At 33.5% G+C, this 22,934-nt stretch overlaps 1 protein-coding gene across 4 annotated transcripts in view; it reads right to left on the bottom strand.

Moving 5' to 3' along the window:
* Window positions 1–22,934, bottom strand: part of FSTL5 (follistatin like 5) — an 826,955-nt gene that overhangs the window by 62,712 nt on the left and 741,309 nt on the right. For all 4 annotated transcript variants that reach the window (XM_017525990.2, XM_017525989.2, XM_017525991.2 and 1 more), the window contains 2 exons: window positions 17,359–17,466; window positions 13,069–13,193 (listed from right to left, as the gene is read on the bottom strand). In XM_017525990.2, the coding sequence (XP_017381479.1) occupies window positions 13,069–13,193; window positions 17,359–17,466 (233 nt within the window). The remainder of the gene's footprint in view (window positions 1–13,068; window positions 13,194–17,358; window positions 17,467–22,934) is intronic.

Below are 22,934 nucleotides of genomic sequence, written 5' to 3'. Positions count from 1 at the left end.
AAAAGAAAAGTGAAACTTCAGCTTAGCCAAGTAATTTCAGAAGGTACCAGCTAATTTATAGTTATATAACTAGGGACTTTCAGTGGGATAAACTAAAAAGGCAACTAAATAATTGTAACCAATCAAGTATTTGCTTTGCTTTGCTTTCAGTTGACCCTATAAATGGTCCTTTGGGTTCCTTCAGCAGAGGCCAAAAACCACCTTCAGTTTGGTGCTTCCTAAATAAATTCTAAATATTTCATTGAGCCTTAGTTTACCTTTTAAAAGCATTTAAAGAAAATGTGAATTTGTATATGCCATAGAGATAGATGCCCAGATAAATTAAACCAGTGGCCCCATCAATAACTGTTATAATTTAAAAGACACTGAGACAACCTCTAAAAGTGGCAATATGTTAGTTTAATTGTTACTTTTGAGGTAACTCATGTGCCACAAATATCTTCAAAATGAGTTACCGTTATATGGTGTTATGCAAGTAGCTGATAACTGGCAGTTCTCTGTCCTCAACACCTAAGCCCATGGAGAAGTTTTCAGTAAGATAAAAGTTGGGACTTGGCTCAGCGTAAATTTTTGTTTTATGAAGAATTACCATGGTAGTCAGATATCCAGAGAAACTTTCCTAAGTGCATTATTTTTCCATGAAAATTCACTGAGTGCTAATTATTATAACCACTGTAGGAAATACTATGAAAACAATTCATCGTCCCAATGGAAAAAGAAAGTAGCATTTGTTAATCACTCATTGTGTGCCAGTAACTCTTCAAGAGGATGCAATCAAACCAAACTAGTGTGGAGTGGATAATATGCATGCTTTAGAAATCGGAAAAACTATTATCTTCTTTTGTAAATTATAGAAAATTAATTCCAAACTTTTTAAAGCGAAATGGAATTTGGGGGCTCACAGGTAGAAATTCTGGAGTTAGGACTAGCTAAATCATAGCTGAATTTTTGTCTGCACTAATGTAATCATAACCTATTTTTTTCCCTTAATCTGGAGGAAAAATAATGGCTCCTGAATTTTCAATATTAGCTTCAAAGTCAGGCTTCAAATGCTGTGACTGCCATATTTTGAGAGTCTAGGGTGGTAAACACAAAAAAAGCAAGTCTCTTTCCAAAAGTTCCAGTAAAAGTCTCGCTGCAACATACGGTTTCTGAATGGAGTACATGCCCATCCCTGAACTACTCATTGTGGTTAGAGAGAACTCAAGGGCAAATTTGCCTAGGACTGTGTCAGGAGCTCTCCTCCTTCATTTGATAAATGAAAAAACCTATGCAAAAGATACAGACCTGCAAAGAGGGAGGGTGAATCCTTAGCAGATTAATTTTTTTAAGTTTATTCCATTTAATTTATCTGGAATCCCACTATAGCAACTGGCAGAACATGAATTTGGATCTATATCCTTATCACTCCAAATTATGAGTTTAAGAAAAATCTTCATTTTTAAACATTTATTAAACTATAGTAATATTTATAAAGCACTGTAGCAAAATAAGAGAAAATCTGTACGCCATTTCCTACTGGAGCCCGAAATAGTGTCTGGTATTTAAAAAGTTGGTATTTAATGCAATCTTATTGAATAAACGAAGTGTGTTCATAACTGAGGTAAGGTTGAATGCCTTCGATGAGAAGTAACTTCTGAGGAGAGTGCTATCTTTTTTTAAATTGCATTTTAGGTTTTAGGGTACATGTGAAGAACATGTAAGATTGTTGCATAGGTACACCCATGGCAGTGTGGTCTGCTGCCTTCCTCCCCATAACCTATATCTGGCATTTCTCCCCATGTTTTCCCTTCCCAACTCCACACCCCCTGCTATCCCTCCCCTAGTTCCCCCTCACAGACCCCAGTGTATGATGCTCCCCTCCCTGTGTCCATGTGTTCTCATTGTTCAACAGCTGCCAATCTTAAATGACCAGAGAAGCAGGAAAAGTTGCATGAATAAAAGTGATATTGAGTTTGGCTAGCAGATTGCTAACAATTAAGATGATCTAACTCAGAATTGGAAAGGGTATTTTAGACAAAATGAGTAATTACGTGAAAGCAGGAAAGTATGGGAACTACTCAGATTTTTCTTGCCTGGACCATATAACGTGTGCAGATCAACATTAGGATGTAAGGCTGGTGAAGAAGGGAGCTTCAATGTAGCTAGGACATAATCTGTAAGCGACAGGAAGTCCATCAGTTTTTTTTTTTTCCTTTCCACTGGAGTATTCTATCATTCTAGATATAACCTAGAGACAGGAATTTAGTGGTTCTGTTTGGTGAAGTGAAATATGGAGAAAATGATAAATATGGAAAACAGGAAAGAGTTAATTGTGTTTAGAAGTTGAGAGGTAAGGGGCCTCAGCTTAGGGCTGTGTCTGTGAGACTGGAGAGGAACAGATTAATGAACAGACTTTATGAAGCCAGACATGAGCAGACAGCAAAAATTACTGCAGGGTCTGCGGGGACTACCGGCACAACACTATATTTTTCTCTGTCCCTTCTGAAATCATTTACCTTTGGAAGAGGAAAATCAAACTGATCTAAGAGATATTAAATACTGTGTTAAAGGTCTCAAAGGAGCTGGAAATCTAGTTTCCAGCCTAGGTCTGTGTGGTCTCAAATTCTTGCTTCTGTGTGCGTCTCATACAAATGAAAAATAATGAAAATTTAAAATGCCAAGAAGACTTCAATTAGGGAAATTTCAACAAATTTTATAAACAGTGGCTTTAAGGTAGACCTGGAAGGATTTATTAATATCAGGCAGAAGATAAAGAAACAAAGTTTTCTGCAAGTGAATACATATAAGCACAGAAATACAGTGTAGATTTGTTGTGAGGAGTTGAGTTTTGTTGTAGTAAATGCACATAAATGGGAGAAAAGGGAGTGTTGCTAAGGTTGGCTTGGGGTGACTTGTACAGTGCATCAGTCATTAGGTTTTACCTTGATAATGAGGAAATAACTTGCATTCTATAATGTATTGAGTGGCAACGCTAAATTTGGACTGAACTGAGTTTATAGCTGGTTCCAATACATATGAAATGATTCACCATTTGTAGAATAGGAATAAAAATATATGTTGCTGCTAGTTTTAAATGAGACAGAGCATAAACATTGCTCAGAATCTGGCATAGAGTAAGTACTCAATGTTTGTTAATTACTATTAACATATATAATAACCTTAGCAATAAGTGCAAAATCTATAATTGAGCAATATAACCTGAAGGCATGGAAGTGCTATGATAAACCTGAACTTGATTTATAAATTCAGACTTTAAATTTGTTATTAAGGTAAAGAAAATATAAAGAAACACTTTAAACGATTATTGTGCATAGGAGAAAAGACAAGTTAGAAATTATTACTGAAACTCTATGTTGGACTATATGAATAAATGGTAGTATAGTGCCTCTTTTGGTAAGTTTCTCATATATCTGGTTCACTTTTCTTTAAAATTGTTTTGTTTATTTCTTACTAAAATTCAAATTCTTGGCTTATTTCTATGTATGACATAAAATCACTCTATTTACCGTAATGAAAAGGTTAATCTCTTTCAATTATTTACATTGTAGACTTAAAAATTAGACTTTTTATGTTTTACAAGAAAACAGGCTTTCCTAATGACTTTGAAATTTTAACAGTGAATTTATTAATAAGAATAAATATTATTTATTATTTTTCTGTAAACTGAACATTGTGTTATTCCAAAAACTGTTTTTAAGTATTTAAAAATATTGAAAGATGTTGAAACAGATCAATTTCAAATTTAACTGTTAAAATTGATCCATTAGTGGTAGAAGTATCAAAATGATTATCAACACATAGTTTTCATCCATGATAGATGACAATTTAGATATAATACAGTCTCTCCACATATCTACTAATTTGCCGGATTTCCCTGTTATGGTTCATTTCTAAAGCTCCATGTCATCATTTTCATGTACTTCATTTTCGTTTGAACCATATCTTAACGAACCCTAAAACCTGACATTATTTCTAGTTCATAAGGAAAAGCAAGAAATAAAACATTACACCAGAAAAAGTAAATGTGAACAAGTAATCACACCTGAATAAAATAAAATAAAATTTACATAAAAAAAGGAATGTGATTGTCTGAATATTGTTTGTTTGACTCAAAATAACCAGTAATTTCTTTATTGTACATGGATAGCTATAGGGAAGATATAACAGCAGATTTACAACTCAACTAAAATGATGCAAAGTATTAGCTCAGTTGGATTGACAATGAACAATTTTTCCAGCTTCATATCATTGTGAAGATGGAGCATATCAAGCATATCAGTGCCACCACTGGTGCCCACCCAAAGACAGCCTCCAAAACCATCACGGCTAATTTTATATTTAAATTAACTTTACTTTAATGATCAAACAAAATAAAAAACTGATGTGTATATAAAATAAGCATTTAACTATATGCAAAAAACATTTCCAAATGTTTTATCATTATTTTATGTATGCATTGTCAAAGATCAATTATTTATTTAATGGTGTTGCTTTGTTGAACCACAGTAGAATGCTTTAATTTAAGGGTTTCTGTTAAGTTATATACTCCTATATTTGAAATTTCATAATTTTACCACAATTACATCAAGAAAAATTTCATAAATTCATAAAAAATGCTAGGATAAAATATGTCATGTGCCATTTTCTTTGACAGAAAAATAATATATCCACTTAATGCAACAAAGAATTAAAAACTTCAGTATACATTGTCTTTTTCTTTACCAAAACTTTGTGAGAGCTAGCTAATGCTATATATGATTGATTAATAATATTGTAGTCTATATGATTGATTAATAATATTGTAGTCTACTGAATTAAATATATGTATTAATAGGCCATGCAATGTACACATTCATGTAAGAAAATGCTTAAATTCTCACAATGAGCTCTGCCCATCTCTTGTGGTATATTCATTACATGGTATCTTAACTTTCGACATATTTCTTTATGCATTTCAATTCATATTTGGAAGTGTTTTTACTAATGAGCAAACAGAGTAATCTCTGCAACCATATAATTGACTTAGAGTAAAGTAAGTGTGATTTACTATTATCAGTAAACCCCAAATCATATGTATGAAAGGAAAAAAAGTACCTATGTATGCATATATATTTGCTTATATATGTATGCCACAGTTGTCTCTTAGGAGAATGCTGGATCCTGTGAGATGGACAATCCTCTTTTGCTGAACACTTTGATAAGTTATCATAAGGACCTCTAAGAGAAGAAGCAAGAGCTATTTTACTTTGCATAATAAAACTCGAGTCAAATCGGCAATGTGGAGTGTTTCTAAATTATATGCTATTAGTGCTCCATTGACTTCTTCACTAAAAATTGCTGTAGAATAAGTCTATTTAGAGTCTTTATTAAATTTTAGAGCTTAGAGTCTACCAAAAATACCTGTACAAACTCTTCCTTTTAAAAATAATCCCATATATGTATATTAAAAATAACTTGTTCTTTAAATCCAATCTCATTCACCCATACACCAAAAATATTACATAGCAAATGGATGCTAGTAACATGTCTAATAAAAGATTCTGTGGAAAGAGGTGCAGGTCTATTTTGTTCATCCACTTTGGACTCAAGACTTCTTTCTTACAAGTGCCAGAGCAGACCACAGTTAACCCAGAACAGAGACCAAGAAGGGAAGCAGATAGGGTCCTCTAACTCAAGAAATAATAAAGGTAACAAACTAAGTGGTACTCTGTTTATTCTATATAAGCATTTTGCACTCAACGTGTGGTCTATATTAATATGCTAAAGAAAGCTAAAAGTATTGCTTAAAATAAAAGCAAACCAGGTAACCATAATGAAAAAGAAAGAGTAGAATTATAGATCAAAGCTTAAAGGGTGTTGTGTGTTTATGTCGTTATAAATAAGATGAGGAAAGTTATCCAGTGTTTATGTAGACGAAGCCTTGCACCCATAGAAGAATGTTGGGAGGTTTGCTAGCAATGGTTTGCATATGTATACACATAAGCATATACAAAAGTATATGTGTATACTTGTTTTGACAATTTTTGAATATCTTTTGTTTTCAGATAATGCAGTAGCTTTGGGGAGATAGGTATCCCATGAGATAATAGGTTCTATAAATACAGAATTTGTCTTTGTGTGGAGAGGAGAGGGGGTGTAAAGAAGGTAAGAGAAACTGTGAAAAGGGGAGGTCACAATTTCAGAACTTATGCATATTTCAATATTCACTATTTGAGAGAGTATAGACAGAGTTGGCTCTTGGGATATTTGGAATTCTTTGTTAGTTTCTCTTTGTGGAAGCATGCATATCAAGATGAATGGAGTTAAAACACACCTCACCGAATTTTGACTTTTGTGAGATTCTCATCTACAAAACAATTTTTGAAACAATTTTAATTGCAGCTTATCATCCCAAGATTTTACTTTTCTCTAAACGCCGTGGAATGACAGGTATTTTCAATTTCTGCTGTGCTAGGATTTAAATGTAACCAAAGCATTTTAGTGCTAAAATTGTGTCTCCATACACCTGATCCATGAATCAAGTCATAGATGAGTTGTCTTGATATATGGCTACCCATATATATAATTTTTGCTTTAACGGATTTGATAAAATATGGGGGAGAATGATATACTTTCACTTTCACTTTCACAGAATGTTTATTTTTCCCGTGGAGGAGCTTTAAGGAAACATATATCAAACTCAATCTCTTCTTAATCATTTCCTTGCTGTAATTTATGACAGAAAAGGAGTGCTATAGACCACTCTCCAGACAACCAGAGCAGTATCCGCTGCTTATTCTCTCATCTTAGTTCATCGTTGTAGTAGAGCCATAGCCATCGGTTGTGCAGGGATTATTACAGATCGGAAATGAGATAAATCTTTAGCCCCTTACTACCCCATTTAGCTCCAAGTACTCTTACACTCTTAGCACTTATTTCACTGTTGAGGATCCTAAAGGAGTGCCTTCCAGCTACGCTTGTTCCTTCCAACTCATTCAAATTGAAGAGTAACAGTAAGGTCCACTTCTGGAATTCCTGAATTATCCTATAATACTCACTTCCAAACCAACATCATCTTGGGGTATGGTGCTGTGAAGGGAAGGGATGTTATGAGGAAATTTTTCGAACACTGGTGGTTTGTTTGCTTGTTTCATTTAGCAGGTCAAGTCATGCCAAATGAAGCAAGCAAACAGAGGAGGAAAAAGTTGTGGGAACTGGCATTTCTAGGATTTTACATAAATGCCTGTTGCTTAAAGTCTCCTTGTCAGTGTGATTTACAAATATCTCTATTCATCTTATTGCTTATCATATAATCACTGACTGAAATAAATACACAGACATGCACACGTACATACACACCATTCCACATACATTCATTTTAAGACACTACATAATCAACCAATCAACCCCTTAACAAAAATGGCAGTAATAAGTGTATCAGTTTCCTAACTGCTGCATTTTCCTCTCAAGAAATAAGAGCAACGTAAAGATTGATTTCTATAAAAATACAACCAAAAAAAAATGAAACCAGTGGTTTGAAATTCTAAACAATATAATCATATGGTAGTTGGGGTATGGGGGATGGTTTCAAGAGTAGCTAAGCCTTTCAAGATATCTCAAATAGCATCACCCAAGTTTCTGCCTTCCCTTACTTCCCACAGGACTAGTCTTGGAGTGAATGTATAAATCATAAATCATTTTCTTGAATTCACTCTAAGTGCCCTCTGTGCCAATTGACAGCAGCATGTTTCCGCTAGATTGGATTAAATTAGTTTGTACTTGAACTCTAACTGGGAGAGACAGGAGAAGAACTGGGAAAGGAATGTTTTGCAGGTGCTGCAAAGGGCAGGCTATAATATATCTTTTTTTTTTTTTTTTCATCAAATGACACTTGTTTTAAATTGTACCAAAGGTATTATTTTAGTCAGTGAGAACTTTAAAGGATTTCTACTTATAACACCAAATAACCCAAATGTTAGCTGTTCTCTTGCAATCTAGGAGAAAATATCTTGCTGTTATTCTCCTGCCAACACATTTTATTTGTGCTACGTCAAAAGCTCTAGGAAAGACTTCTGCTAATTCTTGCATTTGTGGTAGATTACACTTTCTGGCCTTCCTGGTAGCCAGCACTCAGATTTATTACATTTCCCTGCTCTGCACCACATTGGCCTCCATATAGTGCTCACTTTCTTTCTTTCTTTCTTTCTCTCTTTTTTTTTTTTTTTTTTTGGAGATGGAGTTTTGCTCTTGTTGCCCAGGCTGGAATGCGGTGGCGCCATCTCAGCTCACTGCAACCTCCACCTCGAAGGTTCAAGCGATTCTCCTGCCTTAGCCTCTTGAGTGGCTGGGAATACAGGTATGTGCCACCATGCCTGGCTAATTTTTTTGTATTTTTAGTAGAGACGGGGTTTCTCCATGTTGGTCAGGCTGGTCTCGAACTCCCAACCTCAGGTGATCTCTCTGCCTCAGCCTCCCAAAGTGCTAGGATTACAGGTGTGAGTCACCACACCTGGCCATAGTTCTCACATTCATCCCCTTCTATCCCAAAAAAAATAATTCTCAGGAAGAATTAATGGAGATTTTTTTGAGGGAGGTTCTATGGAAAAACTCCATGGAAATTATTTATTGCTTAATATCCGCCATCTTCTGAGCTTCTCCCCTTCTTTTCTCATTTCTCCTCACCTTTCTATAGTATTTACTTACGAAAAAAATATAATGTAACTGCCAAACCTATTGATACTAATTTATTATGCGAATTCTAGTTGCACCTGTACAGCAAGCTACAATCTTCACACATAAGAAACTGATACTTAAATTGTTCTTTCTTCACAATGGCAGCAAAAGTAAAACAATTGATTATGTAAATCCTCATGCTTTATGAGAATTACTTGTTTTGAAGTTTAACACGAGCATTGTGAAAACTGTTTCACCAAATCTCCTATTCATTAGCCATACAATTTAAAAAAGAATAACAATAGTAGAATTATATTTTTCAAATATATCTATTTACATGCAATGATATTGTAATTTCAATTTAATATGACAACTAAGTTGTATAGCTTATTTCTTTGGATACAAATTACACATAGAATAATGAAACGTTGCTTTATATTTGTTTACAGTTGATTTTAAAAGGTAATGTATTATTTCAAATTTTATTAAATTAGACATAATTGACTGTTATGAGAATTACATTCATCTTCATTTTTAACAGTCTCTTCTAATTTTACCTATCTGTATATTTTTATTTATAAAAATAAAAATCTAAATTGAAATTCTTCCTGTAACAAATTTATATTTCTTATGTCATTCCAAAATATACTCCTTTTGCCCTACAAATCTCTTCAACTCCAGAACTATGGTTCCCACAATTTATTAACTTCTTTCTGAAGTTTAAATTTTTTAAAGAAAATTATTTACTAACTTCAAGATGAAAATGTGTCTTAAATGGTATTCTTAAATTCCTCAGTCATTATTTACTTTATAACACCGCATGCTTATCTGATATGCTTAAAGACTAGATCAAAGAAGCCTGAAAATTCCAGGCACAGAAACAGAAAAACCGGAAGAAAATGAGAAAAAATCAGGCAGGGAAAACACAGACTTTTAAGAAAATCCTAAATAATCACAGGGGAGCCAGCGTCCCAGTGGAGATTATGAAGTCTGGACAACAACTAGCGAGCAGCTGAATTATTTTATTCCAATCCTTAGAAAGAAATGAAGGAATTTGGCTAAGGTCAACAGTCAATGGTGAATGGTGTTGCTGGGATGTTCAGGCTTAGATCTGTCTGAAAGCAGACGTAAATTACGATTACTGCAGTTTATTGGTTCCACACAATTTGTGTGCTCTGAACACAGCCTCTGCGTAACGCTGATAATGTGTTGGATGCTGAGAAATCCATGTATAGGAAACACAGTTCTTCCCTCAGTATCACATAATCTGGTTTAGGAAATAGTGTAGCACTTTCTTCCCTCTTCCATTCCTATGAGAAACATAGTGGTTTTTGGACACTAAGAATATAAAAGCCTGACACTTGTCCAGAAGCTTTTCAGACACTGAAGATACAAATTATTTGAAATAAGTGTACCAGTATGAGAGAAGCAGATTAATGTGATGGAGAGTCAGAGAAAGAAAACTAATATTAATTCAACATATATGTCTCAGACCCTCTGCCTGGAATGGAAATATCTACTGAATCCAACAGTCAGAAAGTAGTGTCAAATCTGAAAAACGCAAGTCATAACAATTCAACGTCAGCAGCACACATTTAAATACATGCTGAATTTGCTTGGAAATATACTATATGAGCTGGGCATGGTGGCTCACTGCTGTAATCCCAGCACTTTGGGAGGCCGAGGCGAGTGGATCACCTGGAGTTCAGGAATTCAAGACCAGCCTGACTAAGATAGCAAAACCCCTCTCTACTAAAAATACAAAAATTAGCTTGGCGTGGTGGCACACTCCTGTAATCCCAGCTACTCAGGAGGCTGAGGCAGGAGAATCGCCTGAACCCAGGAGGCGGAGGTTCCGGTAGGCCGAGATCACGCCGTTGCACTCCAGCCTGGGCTACAGAGCGAGACTTCATCTCAAAATAAAGAAAGAAAGAAAAGAAAAGAAATATACTATATTAAATTGGTAGGAGGCCATATCCATCGCTCAAGTGTTTCTGATGTGGAGTAAATCTCCTGTTAAAAATACCTTACGTAGTTAACAGTTTATTTTTGGAAACGCATGTTAATTTTTACTCCTCACATTCACTGTAGTAAAATGAGCAATTACTTTGAAATGTACTAAGAAATTTGATGATCATTCATGTTCATTAAAATGGGATTCTATATGCAGGTAGAATTGCTATAATTTGATTTTTATTCTTACTAAATTACTTTTACTAAATTAAATACATATAAATAAAGTACTGACAAAATACCCATGCATTTCACTGCACATTCTTCAAAGGAATATAAAGATGTTTAAAAATATCCTCTGTTATACTTTTCAGCCTTTTTCATATTATGTGGAACTAACTAATAGGAATTTGTGCCTTATAGTTGTTCACAATATTTAGATGTTTTCTGAATTAATATTAGCTTCAATTCCAGCTCTGAGGTAATCATTTAGAACCCGAAGAGATGCTATGCTCTGACAACATATAAATTATATCTAAAAATACAGAATTACACACAGCACTTACTGCATGCAATCAGTCTATACTCTTGCCTCCAGTAAGTATTTTAACATAATGATCACTTTACATATTATAGAGTGAAAACACTCTGAGCTATAAACAATTATATCTAGTAGCATCCTAGACACTAGAATTTTCTCAAAGAAATTGTATTAATCGTAGATTTTTTTAAAATAAAGTTGAATAGCATATTAAATACAATAATAGGAAGTAGGCAAGTGGAATAAACAAAAACAAAGGTTACATATTTAATTATTGATTAATTGTCAATAACCTAACAATAACAAAGGAATATTTATTAGTCACAACACCCAATGCCAATTAAATGAAATTTTATCCTTATCAAATATGTATAAAAACTTCATATATTCTTTAGATATCATTTCAAGTGGTACCAATTTAGTTCAGCTCTGATTTTTTAAGTCCCTGAGCTATTACAATCAGAACCTAAAAACTGTTATTTTCGTCAGATATGCTGTAGTTTCAATAATTTATTTTCCATAAAAATGTATAATTGTTTTTTTTTTTCTTTTTTGGCACAATCTTGCTCTGTCACTAAGGCTGCAGCGCAAGATGTGATCTAAGCTCACTATAACCTCCACCTCTCAGGATCAAGAGATCCTCCTGCCTCAGCCTTGTGAGTAGCTGGGACTACTCACATGGTGGGCGTGAGCTAATTTTTGTAATTTTAGTAGAAACAAGGTTTCCCCATGTTGCCCAGCTGGGTTCAAACCCCTATACTCAAGCTATGCCCCTGCCTTAGCCTCCCAAAATGCTGGAATTATAGGGGTGAACCACCCTACCCAGGCTGCACATAATGTTATTTAAACGCTTTATTGCTGAGCACCTAATAGGCATTCTGAAAATAATGGGTAATTGATTGACAAACAAATCAAACTTTGAAAATATACTTGTCTGTGCCATGAATAATTTATTCTATTTTTGACTATGAGTTACAATTCTGATTTATTAATCCTCCATTTGATTTTTGCAAAGTTGAATTTTGCTGTCTTAATTCTCACAACTGCAATTTTTAGATGATATATTTAATTTAATATAAGGAAAAAATATCCACATAATCTGATAATGATACATATAACATAGCTAGAGCAGTTCCCACATATCAGAATTCACTCGACAGAAAGGACAGTCTTTGGTTTAGATTCATTTTTAACATTGCTAAGCAAATATTTTTAAATTATCTCAATAAATGCTAAAGATATATAATACTACATACCACAAAATGCCAATCTTCTCCTCATTTTAGCATTTAAACTTCTTTTATAAAGCTTTGGAGTTATAGCACTAGAAGTTAACATTACTTTTTGACCTCTTATAAACACATCAAGAGATAAAACACGCTATTTCTCAAAGTGCAGAGCTCAAACATTTCATTTCAACTTCTTGTATTTCCTAATACAGTTTTATATCAATTTCAAAATGACCAAGAAATAATATGACAGTGAACAAAATATTTATATTGAATTTATTTCTGACTGTGGCTGCTTTATGATATCAAGTTCCAACTAATATTCTCTCCATTTGAGAAGTGATTTTATCCTTTAAATTATTTATTTTGGGGGAAAATGCCAGCATTTTGCAAGAGCCCAGTAAGAAAAATCTTAATGACAATTTGAAAAAACACTGTTAAAGTGATTTCAAAAAATAAAACTGTATTTTTACAAATTCACATCTCTATTAGGCATAAAGAGAAACACTTTATGGGAAATTCATTATTAATGTTGATAAACAAAGGTTCAGTAAGCTGATATGACAAAGCTAAAGCAAGTGCAATTGTGCATGTGTGTTTTATAACTAAATTTATTTACGATTCCACATGGCTTTCTATTAAAATTGGAGATAAATCTTTAAAAAGTTGATCACTCAACTTAGCACTTACCTCATATGGGTGATAATGAGTGTTGTGGTAGGAATGAAAAAATCATCCACTCTGTCAAATTGCTTTCCCACTGGTTGGGTGTGGATGGTGTGGTGAGGTACATTCCCACTGGCCAGGGTAATTACCTACACAGAACACACCTTGGTTAGCCCTCAACAATGCAGTCACTGAATAGTATAAGCTTTAATGTTATTTAGAGATAAAATAAATGATTCCGGCAATTTTTCGAATAGGCTTTATGCCATTCTCAAAATTAATGTATTATTATCCAAATTCCAATTCTGAGATTTTGTTGCTTGTTTTAAATATAGAAACGTTTGTTTCTATAAAGAAAAAAATGGAAAAATATATGTCTTGAACAATTTCAGCTTAAAATATAAGATAAATAGATATATAAGCAACTTCTGCATTATAAAACTCCTAATCTCCTTATAATGAGAAAGATAAATGCAAACATAAAGATAATGTGAAATATCACGGCACAATTTCTCCAGTATAACATAACTAGCAACATAGTTCTGGAAACTTCAAAATAAATTATGTGAAACATTCAAAATGTTTAAAATCGTAGAAAACATAAAACCATATTTTAAAGCTTTTCCTCCTATCATTGAAAAATAACTGTTTTAAGTGTTTTAATAAAAGATATTTCATCTTTTATAATAAATTGGTTTTTAAACTTTTATGGTTTTTTAAAGAAAAGGTCACTACATTTAAGCTAGTTGATTTCTCCTATTCCATTAGTTAACAAATCCTATTAGTTCGTTCTTCAGATCTGTTTGCACCCGTAATCTTTCATGGTTCCCACTGCACAACCATTGTTCTGGCAGCCTTTTAAAGGGCTTTTTTCCTGCTTTGATTTATCCCCTTTTAAATACTTTCTATGTATGATCACCAAAGTAATTTCCTAAATTATTGACTAAGTGTTAATTAGTGGTTGTCCCTCAAGACTAAAACTTTTCCTTTGGTTTCTATGACAAGATTTTATTAATTATTTTTATTTTTAGAGTTTGTTTTTCTTAAAGGGTCATTTTTCTTCATTTAAATGAATATACTTTCATTGACTTCCACCAGAATTCCACCTGGCTGGTGCCGAACTCCTGAACAACAGCAAAATGGAAGGCCTTTATTTCAAATTATTTCCTGGGAATATCTTCCTCTCTAGTTACTGTACATTTGATAGGACATTAATTATACAACAATTATGAAGTTTGTGCATCACAGAATCATTATGATTTTTAAAGCAGTATTTCAAAAGGTTTATAAGACACATATAACTTTTAAAAATAAAACAAATTATGATAAATATTTGAGAATCATCTGAGGACACTAATTGGAAAATATTGTCATATATCTAAAATTCTGACACTTAGTCTTTACCAATTATAAATACCTCAGAACATACATATTTGGCTTTCATATTTGACAAAGATGTATGGATTAAATTATAATAAAAGTTAAAGCACAAAGAAAAAAGGTAAGTAGAATTTTCTGATTTTTGAGATCATGCTTCAAGGATCAGTGGGTATCATTAGAAGATATACTGCATTAGGGCAAAAAAAAAAAAAATTAACTTCCTAGCCTTTGCAAACTAGCATTGATTTCTTTTGCAGCCTAATCTTTTAACATAATGGCATGGGAAACACTAGAGCCAAAATGAGAGTTTGCCCATATTTTTGATTTTGTGAATTCAGTTTCTCCAAAGGAAAGATATCTTAACTTCCGTTTCCTTTGTGAATGTTTCCTGATAATCTTTTGGGAGTCAATTATCTATGAATATTTTGACATTTCTGCAGTGTGAGGTCTTTCACAGCAAAGAGCATTGGCAAACTTGGTTTAAGGCTGATGACATAGCAAAAATGCCTTGGAGACTAGTGATGGTATCTTTCTCATGAGAAATTTAGAGAATTATCTCTTTTGAAACATTTGCTGATGTTCAAGGGAATTGACCTACTCCTCCTCTTCCAGGGGAAAATTTTCATACATTCTAGACTAATGACGATTATCGCTCCAGACAGAGGAAAGACTGATAGGTTAGCAGCTTAAAAACCGCAGACACTTATAATTCTAGGGTCCCTCTCCTTTAATGCAACTTTGCTGGACACACAGGGTGGCATTAGTTTCTCCATGTGACACAAAGTCTATTTGGGCTGGGGCATAAACACTAATATGCCTCATGAGTGAGACATGGTCTATTCTCTGATCCAGAGACCTCATGTTTCCTATCATATTGTTTGCCTATCTATCTATCTATCTACCTATCTATCCATCAATCGCCTATTTAATCAATCTCATATCTATATTCATATAACACGCACACACATAAACTTTATGTAAATAAATCTTCTTGTATATACCTTTGTAAAGAATACTTCTTAATTCCTACACTTCATTTTATATTTTCAGTTGTGACACTTACCTTCCACTCCCACCCAGCAAATATTTTTAAAATTTACTATATTCTATTAGCACAAAATATTTTTATTGAGCATCCAGAGAAAACTAAGAACGCGTTTTTAGATAACTGGATAATGTGTGGGAAGAATACCTCTATAAAGCTTTTTTCTCTGTACAATATCAAAGGAATTTGTCTGAATTATTTTGTGGCAAAATTGTAACATTGGGAAGGTTGTTAATCTATCCAAGTAGCATGGTTCAAAGGGGAGAGGAAGGATCAATTCTGAAGAAAATTGTATATTAAAAGATATGCAGCTTTATTTTTTATAAAAGACATTAAAAATGTAAACTTTTAAGCTATGCTAATCTTAAAGTTAACAGTGTATTAAAATAATTTATAAGATGATTTTCTAAAAAATCATATATATTGACCTGTTTTATTTATCTTGTCAAGAGCATACTTAAATACAAAATCTCAAATTACAAACACCTATCACCATATTGTGATAGATCATTCTAAAAGTTGCCCACTACGAAGATTGTGCTTTTTCCATCAATAGATTGGCTCTGTCACTCCATCCTCTTGAATCTGGGCAGGCAACATGACTTGCTTTGATCAATAGGATGTGGCACAAATGGCTTTATGTGAATTTGGAAGCCCATACCTTACCTGGTCTTGTAGCTTCCATGTTTGTAACCTGAAACCATGATGCTGTGAAGATGCAGGATGAGTGTCACATGCAAGGGACACAAGGCACCCAGCTGAGCACTAACACCATGTGATAGACATGAGGATGAGGCCATTCTGAACCTTCCACCTCTATCCAAGTTATCAGGTAACTGGCATCCACAAGTGCTCCCAGGTCATGTCAGCAGAGCTGCCCAGATAGCCAACTCACAGAATTGTGTGTCATCCTTCAATTTTATGACCTCACGTTTTGAGAGCGGATTCAATTGCAAAATAAATAACTAAAATACTATAATATAGTTTCAATATTTCATATGACACATATTTCTAGTGAATATAAAATGATCCATCATTATACTAGCTATATGAAAATATTCTATTTAAATAAAAATTTCACTTGTAAGTTAAATATTACAATAACGAAAATAACACAGAAACGTTAAAATCTTGGTAGTGACAATTGATTAAAAATATAACTAGTCCATTTAACAGAATTTATTTAAAAATGCCCAAAAGTTAATAATTTGGGGTTTTGTTAAAAGAGGGATATTCAAGGCAGTAGCAAAATTGCAAAGCATCTTGAAAAATATTATAGTATAAAACTCATTTCCAGGGCCAAACACTCCTTCCCATTCCCTTTCTGTTTCTGCTTAAACTTGTAATTATAAAAGTCTAAAGACTGTTTGAAAGGGTCATGATCAAAATGCAGATTTTTTTCTGTATCTGTGAAGTTCTCACATAAACAACTTCAAGGCAGAGGCAAAATCCGTAAGATTAACACCACTATTCTTCCTTTAGAAATAAGCCTGTTATCAGATAATACAATATTATCAGATTAGAGAAAAATGGAGATGGTTTTCAGGACTTTGCTGTTGAAGTCTCTTTGTCTCTATCACACAGGCCTTACCAAAATTGTTTAATGGTAAATTATGACTTTTCCCCGCCTCTAATGGCATCAGCTTTGTCACTATAGGTTATTCTTTTGGCATATAAATATAACCTTTAATACATATAAGCTATGATTTTTCCCAATCTGAAAGTACTTGAGAGTCAACTATTTTGCCCTTTTCTTTGCACATCTAGTTATGATAAAAGCTATAGTCCTCAGATGGAAAATTATAATTGTTAAATGGTCACAAATATCCAACAAAATGTTGAAAGTTTTAAAGATCATTGTTTTCTCAAGTATACTGAGATGCACTTACCTGTAGTGTTGGTGACGTCTTCTCCAAGGTACCCCAGCTTAGCACCCAGACCTGATCATGCGATTTGTCATAGTGTAATTTAACTGGGACAGGGTCTGTGCTCACCGCCTTCAATAAATAAGAATGGAAAGAAATGTTTTAGACTAAACTATTAGTTAAAAGCTAGGCCAGAAATTCTGAAGATTCTAATTTAGATGTCAGATTAAAAATTTAGTCTGCCAAATATATAGTTTCCTAAGCTCTTATTTGATCAATTTGGAAATGTCATACTTTAATATGGCCTTTCTAAATTATCATATTTTATCATATATGATTATCATGATCACAATTATCATGTACATGATAAACATTTTATCATTTGCACAACTGTACATAGCTTTAAGTTCATGCATTACCTATGTACATTGTGAGGTTAGGATAAGCTATTTAGAAATTGAAGATAGAAAGATTAATACATTCATTTTAGTTAAATGTTGAATTCAGGTGGGAACTATGTTTACACAATTAGACTTATTTTATCCCAATTCTGGTTATGGGATTTTACTGTCTGTAACGTTAAAATGCCAACAATCTGATATATGGCTGTAACTCTAAGGAATGATTAGCTAATTATGTCTCCTTAATGAGAAGCTCAAAACCACAGAAGAAAAATGAATGCCGCTTCTTTTTGCTTGTTGTTGTTTTTTTTTTTTTTTTTTTTTTGCACTATGCTTTCTATGATATTGTGTTTTTCTGCTAATATTTAGCATTCACTTAAAACAAAATTCTCAGAAAACAAATTGATGCCAGGAAGCTACTTCATTCACCTTCATTTTATTCTATTCATATTACAAGCTAACAACATTTAAAATTAATTTCCAGGAGTAGGTACTTATATATTTTCTGATTATATAACATAAAACAAATTGTATCGAATAAAACAAACTTTATCCAACAGTGAAAGCATTTCTTCCCAAGTCTCTATTAAATAGCCTTAGAGAATTTTCTATGTACTTATCCATAATTCAATGTTCTTCTCAGTGCATTAGTAACAGGTAAACTATAGTTGTGGTTGGAAACATGGAAATTCATATTTCAAATTAAATGTTAGCAATTAAGTCTTACTAAGGCATCTCTTTTCTAAAATAATGCCCTTCATTTTGCCTATTTAAAATTCTCAATATTCTTGGATTACTGAAGCAATTATTGGATTTTGGAGGAAATCCACTTTAACATTTTTATATTAGAGTCTTTACCCCTTTTTTCCTGGCTAAGAGAGCCAGTATACTGTTTTGAAATCAGATGGGCAGCAATGTCCTCAGGAAATATAGCCCACTTGGCAAGCACCATGGATTCAAGATATTGACTAATTTTATATCATTTTGATTGATATTGAGTTTTCTGGCCTCTTTAGAGGCTAGGAGTGGTCACATTGCTATTCTATTTTCTGTATGTAAGGATTAAAAGGGTGCGTGATTTCTGACAACGATACTGCATTCTATGAACAGAGATAAGAGGAGAAGTCTTCCTTCGACCACACCTTCTCTTATTTCCCACTATGAATGCAGTCCTGTGGGGATATTAAACCCCTAGTTTCCAAGGTCATTTTGTGGCCATGAAGCTATTAGGTAAAGAGGAAAGCCCAATACTCTGAGAGTACAGAGTAGAAAAATGAAAGGAAACTGAATACTTTATAACCTTGAGTTGCTACACAAACATAGAACAGCTATTTCCAGACTTGATTTTATTTAGGTAATTAAGTAGTTTTATTGCTTAAGGAATAGTTAATCTGAATTTTGTTAATTGTGTTTGAAAGCCAGATGTTTCATTTAATTTTTTTCATGTACTAATCAATAATTTCAAAGCATATATAGCCCTAAAACCCCATAATTAATCATTACACTAATGACAAAGCCATAAGAATCTTTTGATTTTTCATATTTTATTTTTATATGTTAAAATTGATCTCTGTGTGAATGTAATAGCCTATTTTGTATGCAGCTTTAAGTGGAATAATCTTTAGATCTTTAAAATGTTAAGATAAAATTGCTTAACACAAATGACAAAAGCAACAATAAAAATGATCTCATTGTTATTTAATTGTAAGAATATATCAAAGGTCTGTAAGTAACTATAAGGATCTGGGAACAATTTGAATGAAAATTTCCAGCATGCCAGCTCTCACAAGTTGCTTTTCTTTTCACCAGACCTTTCATAAGTATTATCTTATAGAAAAATACTACAAACCATAGGTTATGCTAACACCCACATTTAATGGGATAAGGAAAGTGAGGATTAGTCTTTGTGGTCATCAGCCAATAATCAGGACAGCTGAGATCTGATAGCTTGTGTTACTTTCCAATGTGGGAACCTCACTGCATGTGAACGACACTCCCTCTTAGTTGGTTGTTTATTCTGGGAATGTGTGGATATGTTGCTCTCTTATTTATGCCGCATGTATATTTAAAAAAAAAACAAAAAAAAAAAACGTGGCTGAATCTCACAGCAGAACGTTCTGGTTTCTGCACACCGCCCCCCCCCCCCCAATAATAAAGCAAGTTTCAAGTATAAAAAAAAAAATCTTTTGAGTCTTTTTTCTGTATTGGAGATTAAAAAGAAACCCAAGGGGCTCAAATACATGCCGTCATCTCTAGAAGCAATAAAATCCTAGCGGAGGATCACTGAAAGTCAGTATAGATCATGTTTCTGAGCATGTAATCTTAAGCCAATTTCTAACTTTAACTCTTTCACTTAAAATAATAATGACTGCAACAATAATAATAGTACCTTGGGAAGTTACTAAATTTTTCTGTGGCTCAGTTTCCTCTACAATAAAATGGAGACTGTAATAATATCTAGTTGAAAGGGTTATTGTGAGTATTAGGTGAGACAGTAAAGTGCTTATGGTGTGCCTGGTGAATATTAAGCACCATGGAAATACCACTCATACTACTACTATTACCATTAGAAACACTAATTGAGCTAGATATTTTAGTGACTATAGCATCATAATGTTTTAAGGTTAGATAGTGCAATTTCTTTCTTTAATAAGTGAAAGAACTGAGACCTACAAGAGAAAATCAATCCATTTCTGTCCTTGGAGAATTTATAGAGGGTGAAAACAGCACTTAAAACAACTTGATGTGTGTCACAAAATAAAAATAAGGACAAAGCTCTATGAAAGCTCAGAGGAAAAAGTACAATGCAGCATAAAATATAAGGAGAAGAGGTAAGGCTTTGATTGAGCCTTAAAGAATAAATATTTTTATGAGTGGAAAGAAAGAATATTTTTAAAAGTTAAATTATGGTAATATTTTACAGGAAGTGTCAGAAGGCAGTTCATGATGAATTGCCTTCACATAAATTAGGATACATGTATTTGGAGGAGAAAAATATCAATCAATTTTCAAAATAACTTCAGACTTTGAAAAATGCTCAATGATCTTCAAAAGCTGTGAACATTTTGTTTCAGCATTTCAAAAGTTTCGTACTAAATTCAGTTATTTTGCTGTCTGGTTATAAAAGTTCACCAGAACTGAAAAAGATATGAAGAACAAAATAAAGAAATGTATGTAACATTATTTGGAAAAATCATAATTTTTAAGAAAATTTATCTATATTCAAGTTTGATATAACACATTTTACACAAGAAACATTTATGTGATTTTCTATGTCAATAGAATCATATATTAAGGATAAAAATATTCCCAAATGAGCATCTTCAGGAAAATAGTTCCATGACCCAAGTTTTAGTCAAAAAAGCAATTGTGTTACTATTAATACCATCAGCTTTGGCAAGGGAATAAATTATGTGTTGAATTTTTAAAAATATCTGCTAGTATGCTATTGAAATTGACTTCAAAGAATCAGTACATTTAGACCAATTGCTGTTCCTAGAACAGAAAGGCAATATTTTCGACACTTACAAAATTTGTTTTCGCCACAAGACAACTTCTGAACTTCTTTGTCACAAAAAATTTGAAATGGTTCTCCACATGTTACACAAAGGATTGAAAGATTCTGTCATCTTTGACCACAGTCTTCCTCCCACACTTCACATCCTCAGGAAAGGCAACCGAATCTATCTTGTAAATGATGATGCCTTTGCAATGTCTCTGGTATCCCCCAAAACACAGTCATCATTATCATTATCCTGTGGTGTCTATGGTGTCTTTTAACCTTATACCCCTTAGTTTTTCTCACAGATTTTTCTCCGTGATTTTTTTCTTTCTCTTTTTTCTTTTGAGATGGAATCTCGCTCTGTCATGCAGGCTGGAGTGCAGTGGTGTGATCTCGGCTCACTGCAATCTCCACCTCCCTGGTTCAAGTGATTCTCCTGCCTTAGCCTCTCGAGTGGCTGGGAATACAGGCATGCGCCACCACGCTTGGCTAATTTTTTTGTGTTTTTTGGTAGAGATGGTGTTTCGCCAAGTTAGCCAGGATGGTCTCCACCTCCTGACCTCGTGATACATCTGCCTTGGCCTCCCAAAGTGCTGGAATTACAGGCGTTAGGCACCAAGCATGGCCTTTTTTCATTCTTTAAGCATCAGACAATTCATGACAGTCATCAGCTCAAAGTCATCAGTTTCTGAAAGGGATAAAATGTGTGCTGGATTTTACAAAATACCTGCTAGGATACTCCTGAAATTTATGGAATCTTCTAATTTCTTTTAAAGTGAAAGCCAAAAGTCCTTATAATGACTACCTGGTCTTACCTGAGCTGACACCTCCGCAGTCTTCAGCCTTGTCACCTACTACACCCTCCTTGATATCTCTGACACAGAATCTCCTAGCCTCCTTCGCTGTTCATTCAATATGTCAGCCATGCTTCTGCCTTTTGGAGGGTCTTTCCCTGAAAAGTTCTTGCCTAGAATCCCAGTGACTGCTTCCTCAACATCTCTGCTCATAATTCACTTTCTCAGCATGGCCAGTTGTATCACCCTATTTAATAATCAAACCTTTCTTCCCCAACACATACCCTTCTCAGCTTTCCCAAGCCCTCCTGTCCTTGTTCGGTGGTTTTACGTTTTCCAAAAGCACTTACCGTCTTGTATATCACATAATTTATACTTTAGTGTATTTATTTATTTTTGTATGCCTCCATCTAATAGATTCTGTGCTCCCAGAAGTTAATGTTTTTGTGTTTGTTTAGGTCAATGATATAAACCATGCACTTAGAATAATACTTTGTGAAATAGTATTCTCAATTTATAATTAATAAACTTCTAAGTCTGCTTAATTGTAAAAAGTTGCAAAATTGTGTAGCATGGCAACTAGTTATTATTAAGATCATTTTATTAATATTTTCTTAAAAATATTTTCTCCTCTGATGTTGAAATTGACGTTATTATTTTATTTAACAAAAATAATTGTTCTCCTGCACCAGGCTTATACAACCTGGATCTTTTAATGAGATATTTTACAGTCACCTTATTTGTATGAGACACCAATTGTAAAAATTTAATTTTCATAACAATCTTTTTGTTGAAGTATGCGCTATTGTTATCCCCTTTATACAGATAGGGAAAAGTAAACAGAAGACTAGGATTACCCAACGTGGATCCCTTCATATTGTAAAATTCCCACTTTCCTCTCAA

This window comes from Cebus imitator, unplaced genomic scaffold, assembly GCF_001604975.1.
Source record: "Cebus imitator isolate Cc_AM_T3 unplaced genomic scaffold, Cebus_imitator-1.0 Scaffold40, whole genome shotgun sequence".
In the NCBI taxonomy this organism is placed as follows: Eukaryota; Metazoa; Chordata; class Mammalia; order Primates; family Cebidae; genus Cebus; species Cebus imitator.
The sequence above is the reverse complement of the archived record's forward strand: the minus strand, read 5'-3'. Positions and strand labels throughout refer to the sequence as shown.